General features: G+C 38.8%; 2 protein-coding genes across 3 annotated transcripts in view; both read left to right on the forward strand.

Moving 5' to 3' along the window:
- Positions 1-720: 720 nt before the first annotated feature.
- On the forward strand, positions 721-15,812 carry LOC123768453 (bifunctional glutamate/proline--tRNA ligase). The gene is made up of 6 exons (XM_045759005.2): positions 721-872; positions 4,761-4,933; positions 6,348-6,507; positions 7,843-7,925; positions 8,543-8,791; positions 11,552-15,812. The coding sequence occupies exons 1-6, from the start codon at positions 836-838 to the stop codon at positions 15,635-15,637; spliced, it is 4,788 nt and encodes a 1,595-aa protein (XP_045614961.2). The 5' UTR covers positions 721-835; the 3' UTR covers positions 15,638-15,812.
- Positions 15,813-19,680: 3,868 nt separating this feature from the next.
- The window catches only part of LOC123768454 (bone morphogenetic protein 10), a 111,803-nt gene continuing 108,739 nt past the window's right edge, over positions 19,681-22,744 (forward strand). Inside the window, exon 1 of one of the 2 annotated variants that reach the window (XR_006774091.2) lies at positions 19,681-20,623. Coding sequence is in view for 1 of the 2 variants with exons in the window: in XM_045759006.2 (XP_045614962.2) it covers positions 20,203-20,623 (421 nt within the window). In the remaining variant the exon portion in view is untranslated. The remainder of the gene's footprint in view (positions 20,624-22,744) is intronic. The other variant, XM_045759006.2, reaches the window with a different exon arrangement.

Genomic DNA, 22,744 nt, shown 5'->3' on the forward strand with positions numbered 1-22,744 from the left:
AGAGGAGGTGGATGCGGGAGAGAATCAGTAATAACGAGAATCCGTCTTGGATACAAATATTAATGGCGATTCGGAATGGAAACAACAGTTAATCAGCGAAGTTGCAAATATCTACGTGAATGTGAACACCTGAGAGACATTAGAAATATGTGTAGAATAATAAACCCCCACATTGTTTGAGTTAGGAAAACACTATTTGTCAAATGTTGATACAGTTCTCAAAAGATTCCCCCATTTTGCACCCGCAAGATAACGTAAGATTTTAAGGGTTGATAGATGTTAATCTTCTTGTTTGAGGAGCTGTTCACTTGAGACAGTTAAGCAAGTCCCAGGTGTGTCTCGGTACAAGTAACAGGATGAACAACCCAGCGGGTTTTCTTCCTATTGGAGAGTGTTGTACATGCTGTTACGGCGGTATGACCATTCACAGGATGAGTGACGCTGCCCAATAAACTCGCCCCTCGGGGCAAAAATAAAAAAAATAAGTGCCGGTATTAATTTCAATAAAACTAGTGCAACGTGCCATATATGGATCTTTCCAAATACTGTATAGCGTAAAGGTTGAGTCAACCAGGGAAACATATTACTGTATTTCAACGATCGATGTATGTATATTAATAATTATATACACCTTACAAATACAAATTTTGTCCAGAACATTGCAGTTTATAAGTTACCGAGATAAGAAAGTGTTCTAGAGGAAATGCTATAGGAAACGACATGGAGGCAGTTGCATTAAGTTGACATCTGCAGGGAAGAGGTCAGTCTCGCCCCGACCACGGGAGGGGACCCAACGTCGCACCTCTCGGCTCCTCGCACACTTCACCTCGCGGCCATGAAAGTGACTGTATCTAAAACTGATCCTCCTCTTGGTAAGGCGATGGCTTCAACATTCTACTTATAATTGGAATTCCTTTAGATATTTTCTACCTGGGAGTCTGAGATCCCCTGGGTGTGTTGAAGTATAGTTATTTGTGTGTGGTAATAATGACAGGAGTGCTGAATTGAGGCACATGGCGGGCCAAGACTTATGATGGTATAGTGTGTTGTGAGATCTACAGTAGCAGGTGGTGTAAACTCCTGGAGATAGTTGTAGTAGTAACATGGGATGACACACACACACACACACACACACACATTGAATTGAATTCTACAACCAGGCAACAAAAATCAGGCAAGAAAGAGAAGGGTGGGCAGACTGCATATTTTTGGATTGTCAAAAAGCCTTTGATACAGTGCCACACAAGAGGCTAGTGAGAAAGCTGGACATGCAGGCTGGAGTTGCAGGCTGGAGTGAGAGGGAAGGTACTCTGTTGGATAAGGGAGTACCTAAGCAATAGGAGACAACGAGTCATATGTGAGGGGCGAGGTCTCGGATTGGCGTGACGTCACAAGTGGAGTCCCGCAGGGGTCGGTCCTTGGACCAATACCGTTTCTGATATATGTAAATGATCTTCCAGAGGGTATAGAATCGTTTCTCTCAATGTTTGCTGATGATGCAAAAATTATGACGAGGATTGAAGCAGAGGATGATAGGAGGAGGATACAGGACGACCTAGACAGACTGAATGAACGGTCCAACAAATGGCTGTTAAAGTTTAACCAGGGTAAATGCAAAGTAATGAAGCTAGGCAGTGGAAACAGGAGGCCAGACAAAAGATACAGAATAGATGAAGTACTTAATGAAACGGAAAGAGAAAGATCTAGGAATTGATATCACACCAAACCTGTCTCCTGAAGTCCACATACAAAGAATTGTCTGCGGCATATGCAAGGCTGGCTAACATCAGAACAACGTTCAGGAACCTGTATAAGGAATCATTTAAAATCTTGTACACCACATACGTAAGACCAATCCTGGAGTATGCGGCCCCAGCATGGAGCCCGCACCTTGTCAAGCACAAGACGAAGCTGGAAAAAGTTCAGAGGTATACCACTAGACTGGTCCCAGAACTAAGAGGCATGAGTTACGAGGAAAGACTGCGGGAAATGCACCTTACGACACTGGAAGACAGAAGAGTGAGGGGAGACATGATCACTACCTACAAAATCCTCAGGGGGAATTGACAGAGGTAGACAAGGATGAACTATTCAACACTGGTGGTACGCGAACAATGACGTTTAAACTTAACGGGAGACAATCGAACTGTGCAACTAGACTTGGTCTCCATCCTTGGCCCACAACCGAAGGGCCTGGGTTCAATTACCAGATGGGACAGAAATGGTTGGGCACATTTCCTTTCACCTGATGCCTCTGTTTATCTAGAATTTGTTCATCTATTCATCTGCTAGAATTATCTAGCAGATGAACAGATGAGTAAAATAGGTACCCAGGAGTGAGGTGGTTGTGGGTTACATCCTGGAGAAGGTTGGTAGTTTTCATTTATTTACAGTATATACAAAAGAGAACATAACATTGGTATTCTTACATTCTGGCAAAGCCACTAACATGCATAGTGTTTTGGGCAGGTCCTTAATCTAACGGATAAAAGTAAGAGAAATTAAAAGGTACATTGTAGCAAATTTTGATTTCAACTTAATAACTACAATTAAAATTGATTGAATTGATTATACTGGTGATGTTGCATGTCTTGAGTACTAAAATTGTGTAATTAGGTACTTTTGGTTTTACTTTTGAATAGAGCATAGGTTGGACAATTGTTTAATTCATTAGGGAGTTCCATAGACTGGGTCCATTTATTTGCATGAGTGTTTGCACAGATTTAGTCTTGACTAGGGATGATAATAATAATTTATTATTATTACACACAAATCGCAATAACGTGATACTGTATATCAAATGAACAAATCCACACTGGCCTTGATGAGGGTTTGAACCTATGAGCAAAGTGTTCCCAGATGCGCTTTAGTCAATTGTACCATAACATGGTAAAAGAATTGTAATCTGGAGTGCTACTGCCCCCACAAAGGTCCCGAGGCTTCCACTGAAGCCTAGCTGGGGTTTCACACAATTTGATCCTTGTGAGGGCAGTAAATGTTGATTTCAACAAGACAAAAAAAATGCCAGTACAGTAATTTTAAATATACCCTACCCATTTTAAAATGTGAAAAGTATCAAATAGAATACAAGAATGAAACAATGAAATAGAGTACAGTACAAGAATGTAACAACTCTTGTATATATCTCAAAAAAAGAAAAAAAAAATATACACTATTCATTTTCAGGATATAATAGGGGGTTCTTGTACAATTTAAGGATTTGTAATAATAATAATTTATTTACAAGAAAGTACAATGGGTTGGTGAGATTACATAAGATTGGTATTTATATTTAACTTTTTTCTGTAGGATGTAATGTCTAGAACGGTGTATTATAGGTAAAAAAAACTGTCTGCATTCTATAATACAGTACTTGCCTATCTAAAATACAGTTCTATAATCTGGAGATCTACTGTATAATACTGTACCCTAACCAATTTTTTTTGTCAGGTCTTCATAAATCAGCGTCTTATCAATTTAAAGAGCCACCTTCACATGTCAAATGCATAATGCTTTCTTGCATATTAGTATCAAACCTTGGCACACTGACTCCCAAGAAATATCATTGAACATTGATGTTTGGTTTCTAATCCTCATTTGCATGAGCAACAAAAAAGTTGTACTGAAAAATATGAAAACACTATTGTACTGACACCCTGCTACCTACTAATATCAGATCTAAATGCTCTGTGGTTCCCAAGAAATGAGGCCCTGAACATTGGGAAAACCTATTAAGAGTGCCTGACACTCAAAAATTCTAGTCGCCAAATAGCTATGGGATCAAACATCTGGGAACCAGGTGTGTAATTTTAAGAGTTGTCTAATAGTATGGAAGTGAGGGATCCTATAATAACTATTTACTTTTCACCTAGGTGATGTCTTACTATCAGGAGGATGGTGCCAGGGGTATGAAGATACTTGGATGTGTGATGAAACTCTGGGCATCATTTTTTTGGTGAAGTTCTGTGGGCATTGCCTTTACAGCATACATTTCAGTGTCTTTTTTAATAGAAAAATGGTCTCTAGATCCTGTAAAACTTCCAATAACCCCTAATACGGTATAATGAGTCTAGACTTCACTGAACATCAATAAGTTAGTGTCCAGAGACCAGCGACTTGACCCTACTGTGATACAGTACCCCTTAAATTATTTTATTGTTTCTGCCAGCGGGAGCAGCTTTATTAACCTGCCGATATTCTTCCGGTTAATGGTAGTGCCAAAAAGATTACAGAATGCCTAAAATGTTTTAATCAGATTTCATTGGCCATTATTTGGCTGTTAAAAGTTCAGGTTCCAAGTTCAAAGGAGTTTGGAACATGAAATTTTACCTAGCACAGGAGATACTATGCCGTGATCATGAAGTTCATGTACAGTATTAATCAATATTTTTTAGAACTTGCTGCAATTAATATCTTGTTATGCAGGAAAGCTGCACATAATTAGTGGCTTTATTAAATCTACAGTACAAATATTGTATTTACTAAGTATCCACTGTAATCTGATACTAAGTATTTTTTATAAATAAAATATAATTTACATAGCTTACAATTTCTCCCTTTATATATGCACAGTACAATACCTTTATTTACTAGAAGCAAAACATGTTTACCACTCGTGTGGAATGTGATTGGAACAGTACAACAATAAGATTAATAATTTGTGAACATACACGCAAGTCATCAGAATATGAACACATTAATGAATGTGTTAATATTTCTTGTGTAGTACATTAAGAAATTGTTTGTTTTATCCATTGCAGGGGCACTGCTAACATGTTCTAAAGCTGGTGTTTCTGTGGAGTGGGGCAAAAATACCTGTTTAGACTTGACAGACTCAATCAGCCTCACCTCTTCACATAGCATATCCAGACATGTGGCTCAAGTCAACCCCGCCTTGGAACTGTATCCTAGTCACAGTCTCCACCAAACTGAGGTATTGTACCTTGTTTTGTTTTCAGATGTTTCATAGGACAAATGCACCCAGCTTCACAAAAAAATATGAAGTAACTTTTTTTTTTTTTTTTATAAATTAAAACTTTATCCAAACCGATGGAAGTTGAATTGTTATAGTTCTGGATGGAACCAGATGTGTGAAATCTGGATTTTGGAAATATTACTCTTTTCACTACAGTATCACCAAATTTTGCTGGATTTTTTGTTACAGTAATGCAATACGTTCTGTAATTTATAAATAATAATTGAGTGTATATAATTATTAATTTTGTTCTGTTCAGCCTGTGCTTCAAAAAAGGTTAGTGGTCTTGATAAGAGGTAACAAAATGCTGTTGCAGAATATGTGGGTGCATTCTCATAAAGACCTTACAGGTAATTTTTAGTACTGTACTATACATGTCTGTTAAAAACTTACAGTACTGTATATCAAAATTAGTAATTTTTCAGATTAAAATGCATAATCAAATCAATCTGAAAGTGTCCTGACCTTCTAAATGAGCTCCTGGAGCCAGTAAATGCTTCCAGTAGTTGATAGCAAAGCCAACTCGACTTATCATTTTATGCAGTACAGTACTGTAGTGGCAAATATCTGCAAATATGCTTCCTTCAACCATTATATTTGAACCTCATAACTTTGAAAAAAAAAATTGTACACAATGTATGTCGTGTAACTTTGAATGATATACCATGCTATCTATGTACAAGATGTGTGTGCAGTACATCTTGTTAGTAGTTAGGCTTGTTAGTAGATTTATAACCTTGGAAAGCGCATATTTTATATATGAAAAGAGGTTTCTTTTAATTTTAAATGTAGAAGAAATTGATGAAAATATAAATCGACAAGAAAACAGGAATCGATGTAGGAAAGATGAATTAATTTGTTCTGGCATTTTTTTCCCTTACTGTAAAGTAAATTTAAGCTTTTAGTTTGTGATCCCCATATTCATCCTGTATTATCATAATGTTATCACAATAGAAAGAGTAGTCACATAATGGGTTTAGATACCAAACCCCCCAGTGATATTTAAGCATTTGTAATTTACATTTGTGGGGAGCTAGTTAGATAATTTTAATTTGTCTTTAATGTATCCCTCGCATCCATCCACTGGGTAGTGGTGGAAAAGATACAATTACAAGAATGCCCTACATACAGTACATGAACACGGCTGAGATTACTGGTAGTGATGCTGTAGCGTCTTGAGAGAGATGGAACTAGACTTGTCGAGTGTTACATCATTGTAACACTGATGAATGCTGGCGTTGGAGAAGATCCACAGCGTATCCAGAGCGTTTGTCAACAGAGACAAATCTGGGGGTGCCCGAGCACTGCCAGGTATGGCACCTCGTAATTTATTGAATAACCAAATTTTACAGTGAAATTTCTTATTTTTTAGGTGGACCATTGGTTGTCTATAGCATCGGGTCCATTGGTATGTGGAGGAGAAGACATAAGTGCCACCCTTGACCAGTTGAATAAGGCTCTTGCTCCTTCAGAGGTTCTAGTGGGAAAGAATGTCACTGTCGCAGACTTTGAAGTATTTGCTGCACTTTACAGTAAGTTTTTTTTTTTAACTTAGCATTGTCTGAAACATTATTATTTTTAACAAGCTTACATTTCTTGTTACAGGTTTCATGAATTCTGAAGTTACATGCAAGTCTGGGGTTGCAAGAGACTGGATTTATTTTAGCAATGGAGTTGTAGGACATAGGGGATTACAAATTAGAGAGAGGATACAGTGTCAAAAATAAAAGACCAACGGTTATTAATGTGTAATTATCTAATAAAAGGAAATAACGTGCATTTGTTAAATTTGATACTGTAATTCAGTAAAAAACTGCTAAGATGTGAAGCTTTTTGGGAAACAATTCTATTCATTGGTTAGGAGTAATTGTGAACAGTACACTTTAATAGGTTTTATGGGATAGTGTATGAAAGATGTACTGTATGGTATATGGAAATTTATTGAAATGTTCATGTTGAACTGAAGCTTAGGTTGGTGGCTGTATGAGGAATATGTAGCAGCACCATAATTATCAAGTAGATTTATTAATTTGAAAGTATTAGTGGGTTGGTATAATTGTAGGGGGCACACTTGAAATAGGGTAAAACAGAATTGGAGCTTCTATAGCTGGTACAGTACTGTTATGAAAAAATGATTGCTAGCTGAATTTGAAAAAGATGAAAGTACAAGGTGAATATTTTTAGTTAATGATGTTGAAAGGAAACATTTGCCACATTCCTTAACCATTCCTTCATGGGATAGTTGTTAGCGTGGAAAAATAAGTGGGCAAGTAGCCTATAGGGGTAGAAGATTATAGATAGCAACACATTGCTTGTGATTTCATTTCATTAGAGAAATTGGTTCCAAGCCTTTATGAACTCTTTTACAGTTTTTACTACATACTTTTTCTTTACGTTTGATTTAATCAGTACGGTAATTTCTTGGTATATTGCTGAAAACATTCTTCTCAACGTACTTTAGAAATATTGGCTATTCTAATTTTTCTAAAAAAAAAATTTCTTTACATTAAATGTCTCTCTTCTCACAGATGTTCCATGCTGTTTGCCATGTAATTCATGAATTATTCATGCACACTGATATTTACAGTATTTTATTCAGAAAGTTGCTGCATTTTTTCAATTATACTTGATACATTTTTTCTATCTATTGGTGCTGTATATTTTCCTCCTTATTTGACTATATTTTTCCTGTTGATTCATTGGAACTTTACTTGTGGTTTGGCTTTGTTCAGTTAAGCCATGTTTCACCTATTTCTATATATTCTTTTCCTAAATATTGCTGTATGCATTGTCATTTTTTGTAATTCTTTTAGCCAGAAGTGTTTGTTTAGAGAAGATTATTTCTAAATTTAATTTAATATTTTCAGGCAATGCAGCATGGCACGCACTGTTGGATAGTAATGAAGCTCCAGTGAATGTGCAGCGTTGGTATAATTTTATGGCGACTCAGGTATTGTGATCTTTACTTTCACATCAGTATGATGTTGAAATAATTGATTTTATAGTTTTTCATAGTAGTGGAGCTGCACGGTAGAGTGGGAGGCAGATGTCTTCAACACTATCTATTTCTGATGGCTGGATCTCTGAATGGGGATTTGGGGGGGATGGGGGACATTGTATAACCCATCGTCTCCAATAGTACATTGCATTTTGATATATAAATTCCCAAAGTCCAAAAACTGCTGTACTAAACATCCTAGTGGCTCTCAACATTGATGTGATGTTCCATTTTCTATTCGTGGGTTCTCAGGTTAGGTTCAGGCAGTTTAGTACATCAGTTTAGTGATGATGTGAATGCTCCAGGACAAGGTGCATTGTGGCTGTCTTTATGCCAACATTGACAAGTGTATATCATTAGGCTTTCCTTTTAGTGGTAATTCCTAGAAAATGAGGTGTTCTACCCAAAGTTTTTGCATACAGTACTCGGCCAGAGTTTATCATTTTTCCATTTTTCTAATACAGTAATGTTGTTGTTGTTAGGGATTTTTTTTTATTACAAAATATCTTTCAAAGGATTTTTTTTTTTTTTTTGTATAGGCAAATAAATATACTTTAGTTCTCTTCTAGGTTGGTGGTATCATCACAGCCCTTCCAGATGAGGTCAAGAAGGCCTTTGATTCTTCCAAAATCTCTGCAGCTTCTCCAGAAAAATCAGTATTGGGTGTTATGCAAGGAGGAGGAGGAAAGTTTGTTGAACTTCCGGGAGCAAAGATTGGGGAGGTAGTTGTTCGCTTCTCTCCTGAGGCTAGTGGTTACCTCCACATTGGGCATGCCAAAGCGGCTCTCCTGAATCAATATTATCAGTTGGCATTTAAGGTAAAATGATAGTTTGATTTTGTATGTTTTTTTTCCCTTGTTCATTCTTTTTAGTTATATATAGTTAATCCTCGAGGCCTAGTCAAGGTGTGCAGGCTTTGACTCTTCCCGTCATGTAACACTGATACGGGAAGAGACTTAATCCAGCTCAGATTGTAGTTAAAGTACATTTACATTGTACTGTTTTTCAATCACAACTTTGTATCTGAGGTTACTAGCAGTGTCCTAGCCATATACAGGTGTTTCTAAATTTGCATGTGGCATTGGTATTCACAGCAGAATGCTTGGCTGTATGATTTGCCATAAAGATCAGTTGAACCTTGGATAATGGAAAAATATACCAGATTCAGATTCAGATTCAGATGTTTATTCAGGTAAGGTATATACATACAAGAGATGTTACATTAATGGATTGATATATAGATAGAGCTAGTACATACAATGCCTAAAGCCACTATTACGCAATGCGTTTCGGGCAAGAAAAACATTAATATCTAGAACTTAATACTAATTGAGCATAAAGAATAAAAGATGTTGAGAACAAATACAAATAAAGATAAAAAAAAGGGGGAACATGACTGAAAAAGCAGCACAAATACAATAGGTTGACAAACAGTGTTGATTACAAAAAAGAAAATAACAGACATGGGTTGACAATAGAGGAGTGAGGTAGATTACAGGGAATTTATTAGGTAGTGTTTAGTTTTTATCTTAAACTGGTTGAGAGAGGTACAGTCTTTAACATGGTTGGGAAGGTCATTCCACATTCTGGGCCCCTTGATTTGCAGAGCATTTCTAGTTTGATTAAGACGTACTCTAGGAATATCAAAACTGTATTTATTTCTGGTGTGGTGCTCATGGGTTCTGTTACAACCTTCTATGAAGCTTTTAAGATCAGGATTGGCATTATAGTTTAGCGTTTTATATATGTATAATACACATGAGAGAATGTGCAGTGACTTAATATCTAACATATTAAGAGATTTGAGTAGGGGTACCGAGTGATGTCTGGGGCCAGAGTTGGATATTGTTCTAATAGCGGCTTTGTGTTGGGTAATTAGAGGACGTAAGTGATTTTGGGTAGTAGAACCCCAAGCACAAATACCATAGTTGAGATAAGGATAGATAAGGGAGTAATAGAGAGTCACCAGAGCAGGGCGTGGTACCAAATATAGTACTGTGATTCCATGAATGTTTCAGGCCCTAGAGTCATATCATCACATAACTTTAATTCAATTCTTGGTGGCTTATTCTGCCAAAGTTGCATAAACATAAGCTTTTGTTGGCTTCCAAAACATATTAATGTAATTGGAAATGAAATGATAAACAAAATCTGTTATTTGAAGCCCATTATCTAATGGGCTTCAAAGCTAGCTTCTAGAAGCTAAGAATCTAGCTTCCTTTTGAGAATTTTTGCCCAAGCATTCAATCGGCTTGGTGGCGGCAGAATTAGGATACAATTGAGGGTCCCAACACATCGGGAGAGATAAGAGGTGGCCAATCCCTGGACAAGTAAAAAATGTCACATAATGGATGACACTGCTCCCACTTGCGAATGGAACACACAGGAATGACCCCCTGGCACTAATAGTGGGAGAGTGATATCCAGAGTATGAATGTAGCATTACCCCGAGTCTGCCACAGATGTTCTGCAGTGGGAACTGCAATGTTTGCTCTCTTAAGGTTGCAGGGATCACAGTGAAAGGTACAGCTCTAAACTAATGGTGGGCATTAATGTTGAATTCCTGTTGAGCAGCACATGTTACCCTAGAAGGGGCAGACCGTTTGCATTTATAACACCATTTAGAGGTATAGGTGAAAGTATATCAAATCAAATGTTTATTCAGGTAAAAGTACATACATAGAAGATTAGTTACGAACATAATGTTGGATTTATAGATAGAGGTAGGACATAAAATACCTAAAGCCACTAGTATGCATAGTGTTTCGGGCAAGGTGAGGTGGGGAAAAAACACTTAGACTAAAACTAATAGTAATAGAGCTTAAAGTATAAATTGCATTGAAAGAAAAAAATAAAAGGTAAATAAGGGGGGGAACATGATAGAAAATAGCCAATATACAAGTTGGTCAACAAACAGCATTGTTTAAAAATAGTAAGATATGGGTTGACATTTAGGGTAAGGTAGGTTACATGGAGTTAATTAGGTAGTGCATAGTTTTCATCTTAAACTAATTAAACATCTTAAACATTGTATATACTAAAACTTTAAAATATGTTCTTTATATTATATTCTGTAGTTTGATTAAATAACTTTGCTTATTTGACCTCAAATGTCAGTGCCAGAAGCATTGTAAAACAATCTTCGATGCCTTAAATTCTTTCCAGGAGCTTTTTCTTGGTGCAGGTTTATTCACCTAGTTCTAGTTCCTTGAAATCCCATATATTCTGTATACAGTACTTCCTTGTTCTGTGTCATGTTACACATAAGAATATTAGTACAGTATGCAGGGTATAAAACAAATAATTCCATCACGTGATTTCAGATAGTGAAACTTAATAGTTGTAATGTTTAACAAATTACTTTTTTAATTGGTGTATTACTTAAACTGACAAGTAGCATTTCTCAGAGGTTTTGAATCATAATGCCAACTAAAAATTTAAGGTAGAGATTGTTAGTAATATAATATTTGGTGAATACCAGTCAGTCACTTGACCATCTTATTGAACATGTGGGTAAAGGCTTAATTGATAATTGAGGAATTTTGGGAGAACTGATAATTGTCCTGTTTGTATTTCAGGGAAAACTGATTATGAGGTTTAATGATACCAACCCTGAAAAAGAGAAGCTGGACTATGAAAAAGTTATTCTGGAGGATTTGAAACTACTGCATATTGAGCCAGATATTTTTACTCGCACCTCAGATTACTTTGACCGCATGATTGACATGTGTGAACAACTCATCCAGCAGGGTCATGCATATTGTGATGATACCGATGGCGAGACAATGAAGAAAAAGCGTGAGGAAAGGAAGGAAAGCAAAAATTATAGCAATTCTGTTGAGAAGAATTTGTCAATGTGGGAGGAGATGAAGAAGGGAACAGAATACGGCATCACTTGCTGTGTACGGGCTAGGATTGATATGAAGAGTGATAATGGCTGTATGCGTGATCCTACAATCTATCGCTGTAAGAATGAGCCTCATGTCAGGAAAGGCGACAAGTACAAGGTGTATCCAACTTATGACTTTGCCTGTCCTATTGTAGATAGTTTAGAGGGGGTCACTCACGCTCTCAGAACAACAGAGTATCATGATCGTGATGATCAGTACTATTGGTTCATTGAGAAACTTGGACTGAGAACCCTGCACATCTGTGAGTATTCACGTCTGAACATGAACAACACTGTCTTGTCCAAGCGGAAACTTACTTGGTTTGTAGAGGAAGGACTTGTTGATGGATGGGATGATCCAAGATTCCCCACTGTTAGAGGCATTCTGCGACGTGGTATGACTGTAGAAGGACTGAAAGATTTTATTGTTGCACAAGGTTTGTCTCGTTCTGTAGTGAACATGGAGTGGGACAAGATTTGGGCTTTCAATAAAAAGGTAATAGATCATTATGCTCCTCGTTATACAGCACTTCAAGGGCACTTGGTGCTTGTTCATATTAATGGCATCAAAGAGGAGGCTACTACTGCTCAGAAACACCCTAAAAATACATCTATTGGCATGAAAACTGTGTGGATTGGTCCCCATGTTTTAATTGAGGCTGCAGATGCTGCCGATTTGAAGGAAGGGCAGAATACCACTTTTATCAATTGGGGAAATATTATGATAACAAAAATCAACAAGAACAATGAAAAAATAGTGTCTATTGATGGGGAACCTAATCTTGAGGACACAGACTACAAGAAGACAGTAAAGCTCACTTGGCTCGCAGATACTGTTAAAGCTTCCCCCACACCTGTTGTCTGTGTGTACTTTGACCACCTTATCAGTAAGAGTGTTCTTGGAAAAGATGAAAACTTCAAAGATTATATTGGACACAACACACGTGCTGAAGTAAAAATGATTGGTGATGCAGAACTTCAAAATTTGGTGCCTGGAGATATTATACAGCTCCAGAGGAAGGGCTTTTTCAGAGTGGATGAAGCTTACAAGCCAGTAAGTCTGAGCAGCTGCCAGGAAAGTCCAGTCATACTCTTCTCTATCCCAGATGGTCATTCAAAGGATATGGTAACTGCTTCATCCATCAAGAAATTGGCAAGTATGAGTGAGAAAGAGCGAGCCAAGAGTGCTCAAGGTAAAAAGGCAGAAAGAAGTCCTCGTGATGAAGGAAAACCTGTAGTTAGGGCATCTGGTGTGACAGTGAGCCAGAGGTTATTAAATACTATCAAAGACCAGGGTGATAAGATTAGACAATTGAAGAATGATAAGGCAGACAAGAATGTTGTGTTGGCTGAAGTAGAGATTTTGAAAGAAATGAAAAAGGATTTCCAGGATGCAGCTGGAATTGAGTGGAAACCAGATAGTGTCATTCCTTCTACTGCTCCAACTGCAACTCCTATAGAGCCTGTTACAGGAAAGAGTGCCATAGAAATACATTCCCAGATAAAAGCACAAGGTGACACAGTTCGGAACCTGGAGTCCAGTAAGGCTGACAAAGATACCAATAAACAAGCTGATCCTCTTTTGGTGCTTGAGGAGGAGTTAAGAACATTGACAAGCAGTGAGTGGAAACCAGACATTGACATGCCCAAGTTTTTCATTGTTTCCCCAACACCAGCTCTATCTCCTGTTAAGGGTGGAAATGTGCTTGAACTGCACAACAAAATAAAGGAACAAGGTGAAAAGGTAAGAACTTTGAAGGCCACTAAGGCAGAAAAGGATGTTGTGAAGCAAGAAGTTGATATACTTTTAGCATTAAAGAAAGAATTTAAAGAAATTACTAGTGCCGATTGGAAACCTGATATTGAAATGGCAGGTTTCAAATGTGATAATACAACTAGTGCTGCTAGTTCAGGAAAAGGTGCTAAAGCTATTGATCTTCATGCTCAGATACAGAAACAAGGGGATGCACTAAGATCATTAAAAACTAATAAAGCTGATAAAGATGCTGTTAAACAGGCAGTAGATGTGCTCTTATCTTTGAAAAAGGAGTTCCAAGAGTACACAAGTATTGAATGGAAGGCTAATATTGATATGTCTCAGTTTTGTGAACCTGCTTCACCTGTGAGTGGCATGGGGACTACATCCAGTTCTGTAGGAAGTACTGGAGTTATACCTAAAAGTATGGAGAGCAAGAAGTCTAAGGAAAAATCCCCTGTAAAGACCAAGGTAAAGGGACCTGTAAAACAAGATGGTAATGTGAAGAAGCAAACAAGGTTAGGACTAGAGGTGAGAAAAGAACAGAATCTTTCTGAATGGTATTCACAGGTGATAACAAAAGCAGAGATGATCGAATACTACAATGCATCGAGTTGCTACATCCTTCGGCCTTGGTCATGTGCAATATGGTGTAATATAAAGGATTTCTTGGATACAGAAATTCGATCTTTAGGTGTTGACAATACTCGTTTCCCCATATTTGTTACAAGGGAAGCTCTGGAGAAAGAAAAGGCTCACATTGCAGATTTCTCTCCAAAAGTTGCTTCGGTAACAATATCAGGATCAAGTGAAATAGCAGAGCCTGTTGCTATTCGTCCAACATCAGAAATTGTCATGTATCTTGCTCTTGCTAAAGGGATTGAGTCACGCACAAACTTGCCAATAAAACGTAACCATTGGAATAATGTTGTACGATGGGAGGTCAAGCAGCCTACTCCATTCTTAAGAACTCGTGAATTTTTGTGGCAAGAAGGATGCACTGCTTTTGCCACTAAGGAAGAGGCTGAGGCAGAAGTGTATCAGATATTAGAGCTTTATTCTCAAGTATATGAAAAGCTCTTGGCAGTTCCAGTTGTTAAAGGCAAGAAAACTGAGAAAGAAAAGTTTGCAGGAAGTGATTTTACGACTACTACCGAGGCTTTTATATCTGCAAGTGGGCGTGGCATTCAGGGAGCAACATCTCATCATTTGGGACAAACCCTTTTAAAAATGTCTGAAATTATCTTTGAAGATCCAGAGATGCAACAAAAGCAGTACTGCTACCTGAACAGCTGGGAATTAACAATGCGGACCATTGGGGTAACGGTAATGGTTCATGGTGATGATAAAGGACTTGTGTTGCCTCCCCAGGTGGCCCCTGTGCAGGCAATTATTATGCCAGTTGGCATTATAGCTAAATCAACAGAGCAAGACAAATCACACCTCGTGAATGCCTGTAATAAATTAGATGCTGTCTTGAATGCTGCTGGTGTACGTGCTCGGTGTGACTTACGAGAAAATGTTACTCCTGCTTTGAAGTTCAATCACTGGGAGCTAAAGGGTGTACCCCTAAGATTGGAGCTTGGACTACGTGAGGTTGCTGCAGGTCAGGTATTTGCTGTACGACGGGACACTGCTGAAAAGTGTGTTTTAAACCGATCTAATGTTGTATTGGAAGCCCAAACTCTTCTAAACACCATTCATAACAACTTATTAACACGAGCTCGCAGTGACCTGGAGTCACACAAAATAAAGGTTAACAATTGGAACGATTTCACCAGCAACTTGGAGAAAGGCAACATTCTCCTAGCTCCATTTTGTGGCAAAGCAGAGTGTGAAGATGCCATCAAGAAGGACTCTGCTTGTGAAGACACAGCTGAGCCAGGTGCTCCATCGATGGGAGCAAAGAGCTTGTGTATACCCTTTGAACAACCTGGGGAAGTAAAGGGTTTATCATGTATTCATCCATCTTGCAAGGCTGAACCATTGTTCTACACACTTTTTGGCCGGTCATACTAAACTGGGTTTCGGTATTTTTCTTTAATTAAGCAATATATCGTATGTTGATCATTTAATCATCATACAATGTTTTGTAAAACTAAATTACTTTTTTTAAATGGTTACATTTTGTGAATTATATACTTTACATAAATATTTATAATTTTATGCACTGCAATAAAACAAATGGAATGGTGATATTTTTAATTTTCATAATGGTTACGATGTTTCTTCTAGTGTTAAATGCTTTGTAATCTTACATCCAGCCACTTTGTCACTCTACCATCCAGTCAGTCTCGCTTCATGCAGGTCGGTGTTCAATCCCCGACCGCCCAAGTGGTTGGGCACCATTCCGTTCCCGTCCCATCCCAAATACTCGTCCTGACCCCTTCCAAGTGCTATAAAGTCGTAATGGCTTGGTACTTTTCCCTGACAATTAATTAATTTGTGATCTTAATAGAAAGCTGTGCATAATATCCTCATTGAATCACTCCTTTGGCATTGTTCATCTTTACTTTTTTTTTTTTTTGTTAACGTCTTGAATAATATGGAGGCACTGAGTCGAGCACAATGGTTAATGTTCCTGGCTCACAACTGAGGGACCAGAGTTCAGTCATCTGGTTGGACAAAGACGTTTGGCGAAGTTTCCTTTCACCTGATGTGTCTGTTCACCTAGCAGCAAAATATGCACCTGTCGTGGGCTGTTCTGGGGAAAGTCAGTGGCTGTTCTGGTGGGGAGGGGGACTTCGATAAGTCTTAAGTTATAGACTTCCTGTCAATGACAATGGGAATTATACAACCTTTGCTGGCTTGGAGCTTTTTGCTGCTTGCTTGAGTACAGTAGTACAGGTAATCTTGAGATGATTTCGGGGCTTTAGTGTCCCCGCTGCCCGGTCCTTGACCAGGCCTCCACCCCCAGGAAGCAGCCAGTGACAGCTGACTAACATCCAGGTACCTATTTACTACTAGGTAACAGGGGCATAGGGTGAAAGAAACTCTGCCCATTGTTTCTTGCTGGCGCCTGGGATTGAACCCAGGATCACAAGTCCAGCGTGCTGTCCGCTCGGCTCCATTAAGTATTAAGTTCCCTAATAGTTCTTTCCAGGCTATACATAAAACCATTCATTTAACTAAACAAAATAGATTTCACAAGTATTGAACATTTACAAATACAGTACTAACAACCAAACCACTACACGTACCCCATTATACTGTGTATAAGAATATAAAGACTAGTATTAAAGTGGTAAGGCTGACAGTGCGTGCTCAACCACCACAGTGATAAGTGCAAGGTGGGTGTTTGACCACAGTGGTACCCTAATAATCCCAGATATACCACGAATTTGCTCTTGACAATATATTAAGATATTAAAATTCACAACGCGAACGCTAATACAATGTGTGTTAAGATCAACAAAATATCTTGATTTGAACATTTAAAAAACAAATTTCTTACAAATATATTCTGACCATGATGTGCTAAATTAAGGCAGAAAATTTAATTGTCGGGGGACAGGCAGCCAGTTTATACATAAGAGTACATATTAGGCCAACTAGCCGACCCCTCGCAGTGTTCAAGAGAACTTGATAAACACCTCCAAAGGATACCTGATCAACCAGGCTGTGATTCATATATCAGGCTGCGAGAGCCGCGTCCAGCAACCAGGCCTGCTCGAGGACCGGGCCGAGGATATGTTGAGCCCCGAAATCATCATAAGGTAACCGCAAGGTAGGCTTACCCTGAGCACCCCCCGCCCCGGGTCGAATTACTGACCCTCCTCAGGATATAGGAAATGTATGTTTCTCAGAATGTTTGGTAATATGTTTGTTTGTGATGTGTCTATGTAACGATGTACTGAACGGGGTGAGAATAGCTTGAGCTACTCCATCCCTTTGTGTGTATTTTACCTCAATAAACTTATTTCAATTTCCTCAGGATGTACCACCACAAGAAGTAAGTAATTATCAAAAGAAGGCACCAAGCCGGGGAGGCCATGTAGCAAACTCCTCCACCAAGCTAACTAACTCCTGAGTACTGTACCTATTTACTGCTAGTTAACAGGTGCATTAGGTGATAAGAAATGCGCCCAACCATTTCTGTCCCGCCCAGGATTCGAACCAGGTATTCTTGAGTGTGAATCAAGAACGAACCAGACTACTACTGGGACCATCAACTGTAGCTAGAACTCTAATAATATAAGTAGACAACTATAACATTTAACATAAACTTGGTTTATTGTTGAAAACCAGCAGCTTTTCATAATATTTCTTATACAGTACTTAATTTTTAAAAGCAGTAAGCACATTATGTCAGTACCATCTACGGATTTAGCCCATGAAATCAAATGTGTGTAAACTTATATACACTGTACCTCAAGAAAAAACAATGTATATGTTCAAGACATGACATGGCGCGCTGTTGCACACTGGTCTTCCTCAAAGACTCTCCATCAAGGGACCCGGGTTCAATTTCCGGGTAGGAAAGGAACAGTTGAGCAAGTTCCCTTTCACCTGATGCTCTGTTCATATAGGTACCTGGGAGTTAGGCAACTGTTGTGGGTTGCATCACTGGAAAGGTCAGTAGTTGACTTAGGGTGACCTTGATACGCATAAAGAACAAGCTTCCTGATCTCAACAGGATGATCTCCTGAGTGACAAAGCACTCAGAGTGCGAAAGATTGTAAATTCCTTACATAAATTTCACAAATACACGAGTGTTATTTTATCCAATGTTATGTCTGTGAGAAGACATTATCATTACTAATATATATATATAGTGTTTGAGACTATATCCTAGCTCTTGTTCACATAGTTTACACTTGGAGTGTAAACTATGGAGATGTACCCCAATGTACCAGTGGGGGATTCATTATCTGCAGCACTTGATATAGATATCATTATTTTCGGAAAACATTTAATTAGGTTAGTTCATTACAAGTCATTAAGTATTTATGAATTTAATTATGTTGTTAGAATATGCCTTTGAAGCACTTGGCTCAGCTGTAAATGCAAAGACATTACTTCAGTATAAAATCCAGTTGGAAAAAATACTAAAGAATAATGGGGACCTCTGACAAGCCGCCGCCCACTAGACTATACCCCCCCCCCCCCCAAGTAAATTTGGGTAAATTACAAAAGTGTACAAGATTCTTATTGGCAGCATTTTGACGGGAAAATTCAAATTACGTAAATTTTAGAAAAGGCCAGATTTTCGTTACTTTTAATCCGATTTTGAAGAATTTTTCTCTCAATGAATACAAAGCTTTTATAGCTGCATCACTTAATTTATTCCAACTTCAAATCTCTTGATGTAATTTATATACTTTTTTTTAAATTCTTTGATTAAAACAATATATAATTTTTTTTAATTACAAATGCTAGAACTATATATAATCTTTCAAATTAAATGGAAATTATGACGTTTTAATAATAATGTCCTGAAGGGGTTAAAAACAAAATACATAAACGGGGGGGGGGGGGGGGGGACTGTCCCATTAACCGGGACGTGTTGTCATTTTCTCATGAGGCTTATACCCACACTCGGGTCTCAGGAATGTGAATTAGCAGGAGAGACTAAGTTGGTAGTCTCACTTTTCTGGAGGTACTAAGAATCGGAAGGAATATGAACATGTATACGATGCAGAGGAGTATTACCACTACACAATGGCATGGTGTTTAACATGGAGGGTAGTAACCACAGCTTTAAGTGGACATAGAATACGAATTTTTAAATAATGTTGGGATGATTGTTTGGAGAGTAAGGGTATATTGTAAACATGCAAAACTAGTCAACAGGAGTAGTGGAGGGAGTAGGAGTAGAGGGAGGAGTAGAATAGTGCACTACTGGAACTCAAAAGTAGGTTCGGCAGTATCCTGAAGTAATCAACTACAACTTTGTTGAAAATTTAAGATGCAGACCAATGAGCTAAAGCTGAAACTTGGCAAGCACAGCTAGGTAAGAACAGCACTGAAACACACCCACAGACAAACACACGCACACACGCCCCCACGAGGTCGCCGGGATGGGAGGGAAAGGACAGACAGCATCAGTAGTGGCCAGACTGGCGGGCCGCGCGGACAGCAGTTAAGATACCCAGCAAGTGTGTGTGTGAGAGAGAGAGGAGAGGTAACGAGCGAGGCTTGTGTCGCGGCACCTTCACCCTCGTGCGCGGACCTCGCTTATTATCATTAAAACCTTTACTCTGCTTCGTGCGGTGTTAATTACCAGTGAATGAATAGATTAAATTAATGTGCTCTGGTTTAATGTCCTATAGTGATGTGGATATCTGAATGTGCAAATGGAAGAGCCTGCTTCCTATCAAGATATTGAAAATAAGTTGTTAGATCTGAGGTCAAGCAGTCAGGATATATGGTATGTGTAGGGTGAGTGTGCTCCGTATATCAGGGCATCAGTTGACGAGGCGCCCTGTGACATACGTTGTTTTGTGACCCCGTCTACACTCACGCCCGCACAGTTGACGAGAATTTTGTTGGGGGTTGTCGCAGGTCCAGTGGTCGGGCAGGGCTGGGTAGCCGGTGTGGCCCACGGGCCGCACTGGCGACATGGGCGGCAGGTGCGGGCCACAATGGTGGCGGGGCGCGCAGTTAAAGCTGCAGCAACAGGTGGGTGGCCTGGCCGGGCCACCGTCTCACTGACCATTTTCATGAACCAATATAGTTGCGGTGCGGCCCACCTGGCCACATTTCTCTTGTTGGTCACGGTGGGCGTGGCCGGGGCTGTGGCCAAGCCGGCACCGCCACTTGGGGCCATCAACTCCACCCCCTCCCACCACTCTCCCGAGGACGAAGACTACTATTATTACGACTACGACTACGGGTCCAACGACAACCTTAATATGAGTGAGTTCCATCTACCGGAGGAGGCAGGGGAAGACGCCCCCCACGTGCCTCGTTACATGCTTGAGCTCTACGCTGACCAGAGCTCCTTACACGCCAACCCGCACCCGGGCGCCGACCTCGTCAGGAGTTTCATCGCTGTCACCACAGGTACGTCCTCCACACCCGGCAATGAACGCACAATTCTTCTTTGGTGCGTCTCATTGAGTGCACAACCACGCCTCCGCCGACTCCAGCACTAACATATCTCTCTCAAGTTGCAGAGGTACAGCAATACTCTGTGCAGGATATCCCTGCAAAAATATATATATATATATATATATATAAAATACTTCTACTAGCAGTAAAATAAGGCACGAAGAACTGTATCAAACAATATCTATTCTACTATAATTGAATGTAATTGTAGCAATTTATTGTTCTTCTGTCATGTTCCAGCTATGTCAACTTTCATGCAATAATGATCGCGTTCAAAGAAACATTTAAATCCCAAGTTAAAGTTATCGTTGATTTCAAGGTAAATTTGTCATAAATATGTTACCATTTCACAACATTTTATCAAGCCTAAAAATTATACATTTTACTCGAAACGATTTTTTTTAAACAGAAAAGGTAAAGTTTTCAATACAAGTGCTTCTGAAAGGCCTATTCAAAATAATTTTTCCTCAAAGCCTTCTCTTGATTGGGTTAGAAAATTATATATATTTTAAAAGAAACTGACAAAAAGTGATAGTCAAATTTTTAATTCACATTGTAGTGAATGTACTTCACATTAACAAAACTGCACCTTTCCTTTTGTGTTGGTTAACGTCCCCAGTAATACATGTATAAAATCTTATACAAAGTGGTACCTGAGATTGAGGAGAGGTACAAAGTGGGTCACGTAGCTGTCTGACTACATTTTTGTCTCTACCCTCTGATGAAGCTTTACGAGGCAGTGTTGGCCATGTTGGGCCCCTTACGTCGGCATCAATCATTCCTAATGCTCCCCCCAGCCGAATATTCATTTCAGACGTGCACTTTCCTTATAGATTACTGCAAATATTATTCGGTAGTAATAATTGAAATGTGATAATTATCAAGAGAAAGCGCAAGGCCAATATGACTATGCAGTATATAATGATAATACAAATAATACATATGTTAAAGTGAGCGTACTTTTATTATTATTATTATTTTCTACCACAGACGTAGCCACATATTTACAATGCTAACCAGCATATTATGCGAAAGTTTGTATTGGCGGAATGCACCATTATGGGAAATAAATATAAATAATTATCAAAAGAAGGCACCTAGCCGGAAGGCCGTAATACTGTACGTGTGTCGCTACTGGACGATAGTTGAGAGTTTGAAGGCTAATATACCACCACTGAGGTGGTATAGTCCAAGCTAGGTATACAGTTTTGAACCGATGACTGTTGTTATTCTTTTAGATTCAGCTACTCTGAACAAAAGTTCCAAGTAGCACGAGTTATGGTGAGCCCGTAGTGAACTTACCCAGTATAGGTGCTGGGGCTGTATGTTGTCTCTCCACGACTGCTCTGAAACCGATGGTTTTTGAAGTCCTCATATAACTAAACCATCCTCAAAACATTGACCAAATTCTCGTTAACCCTAACAGCCTCTCCCCCACCCAACTTCCCGCGTACCTGTATATGAATGGAAAGCTCATTACACATGACTCACCCTCCGGCGATGTTCGTCCAAGCTGCGGTCGTCCCTAAATGCGCATTAGTACTTTTTCAGGACAATATAATCAAACGTCATATATATATGACAATAGATATATTCGATAGATATATATATATATATATGACGATAGATATATATATGACGATAGATATATATGATAGATATATTCAAAAATATTATTTTATGTATCGCTAGGCTTAGGTTAAGTTAGGTGTTTTGGTTCCGTTGGCCATTTTTTCAACGTATCCTTCAGAAGTAATAGTATCTGCAGCAACTATGGGTGGAATGTACAATAAATGAACTGTTGCACCCAAATGTCCACTTTTGTACTATTGATTTTATAGAGCGCTCAAGAAAGAAGGCAACAACAAAACCTAGCATTCTCTAGGCCTAATTTAATACGTATATGTATAGAATTAGGCCAAAAGTTACATATATAAAGCGGGTTATTCATTTAGGCCTAGGAAGGATTCGGTTTATGGTTGGGGTTTGGGAAGTTTTTGTCCCCCTTAGACTGCCAGTAATACAAAACGTGGATTTGTTTTGGGGTATAACAGTCCACATTTTGTACATTCT

Source organism: Procambarus clarkii, chromosome 35 (genome assembly GCF_040958095.1).
Source record: "Procambarus clarkii isolate CNS0578487 chromosome 35, FALCON_Pclarkii_2.0, whole genome shotgun sequence".
Taxonomy (NCBI): Eukaryota; Metazoa; Arthropoda; class Malacostraca; order Decapoda; family Cambaridae; genus Procambarus; species Procambarus clarkii.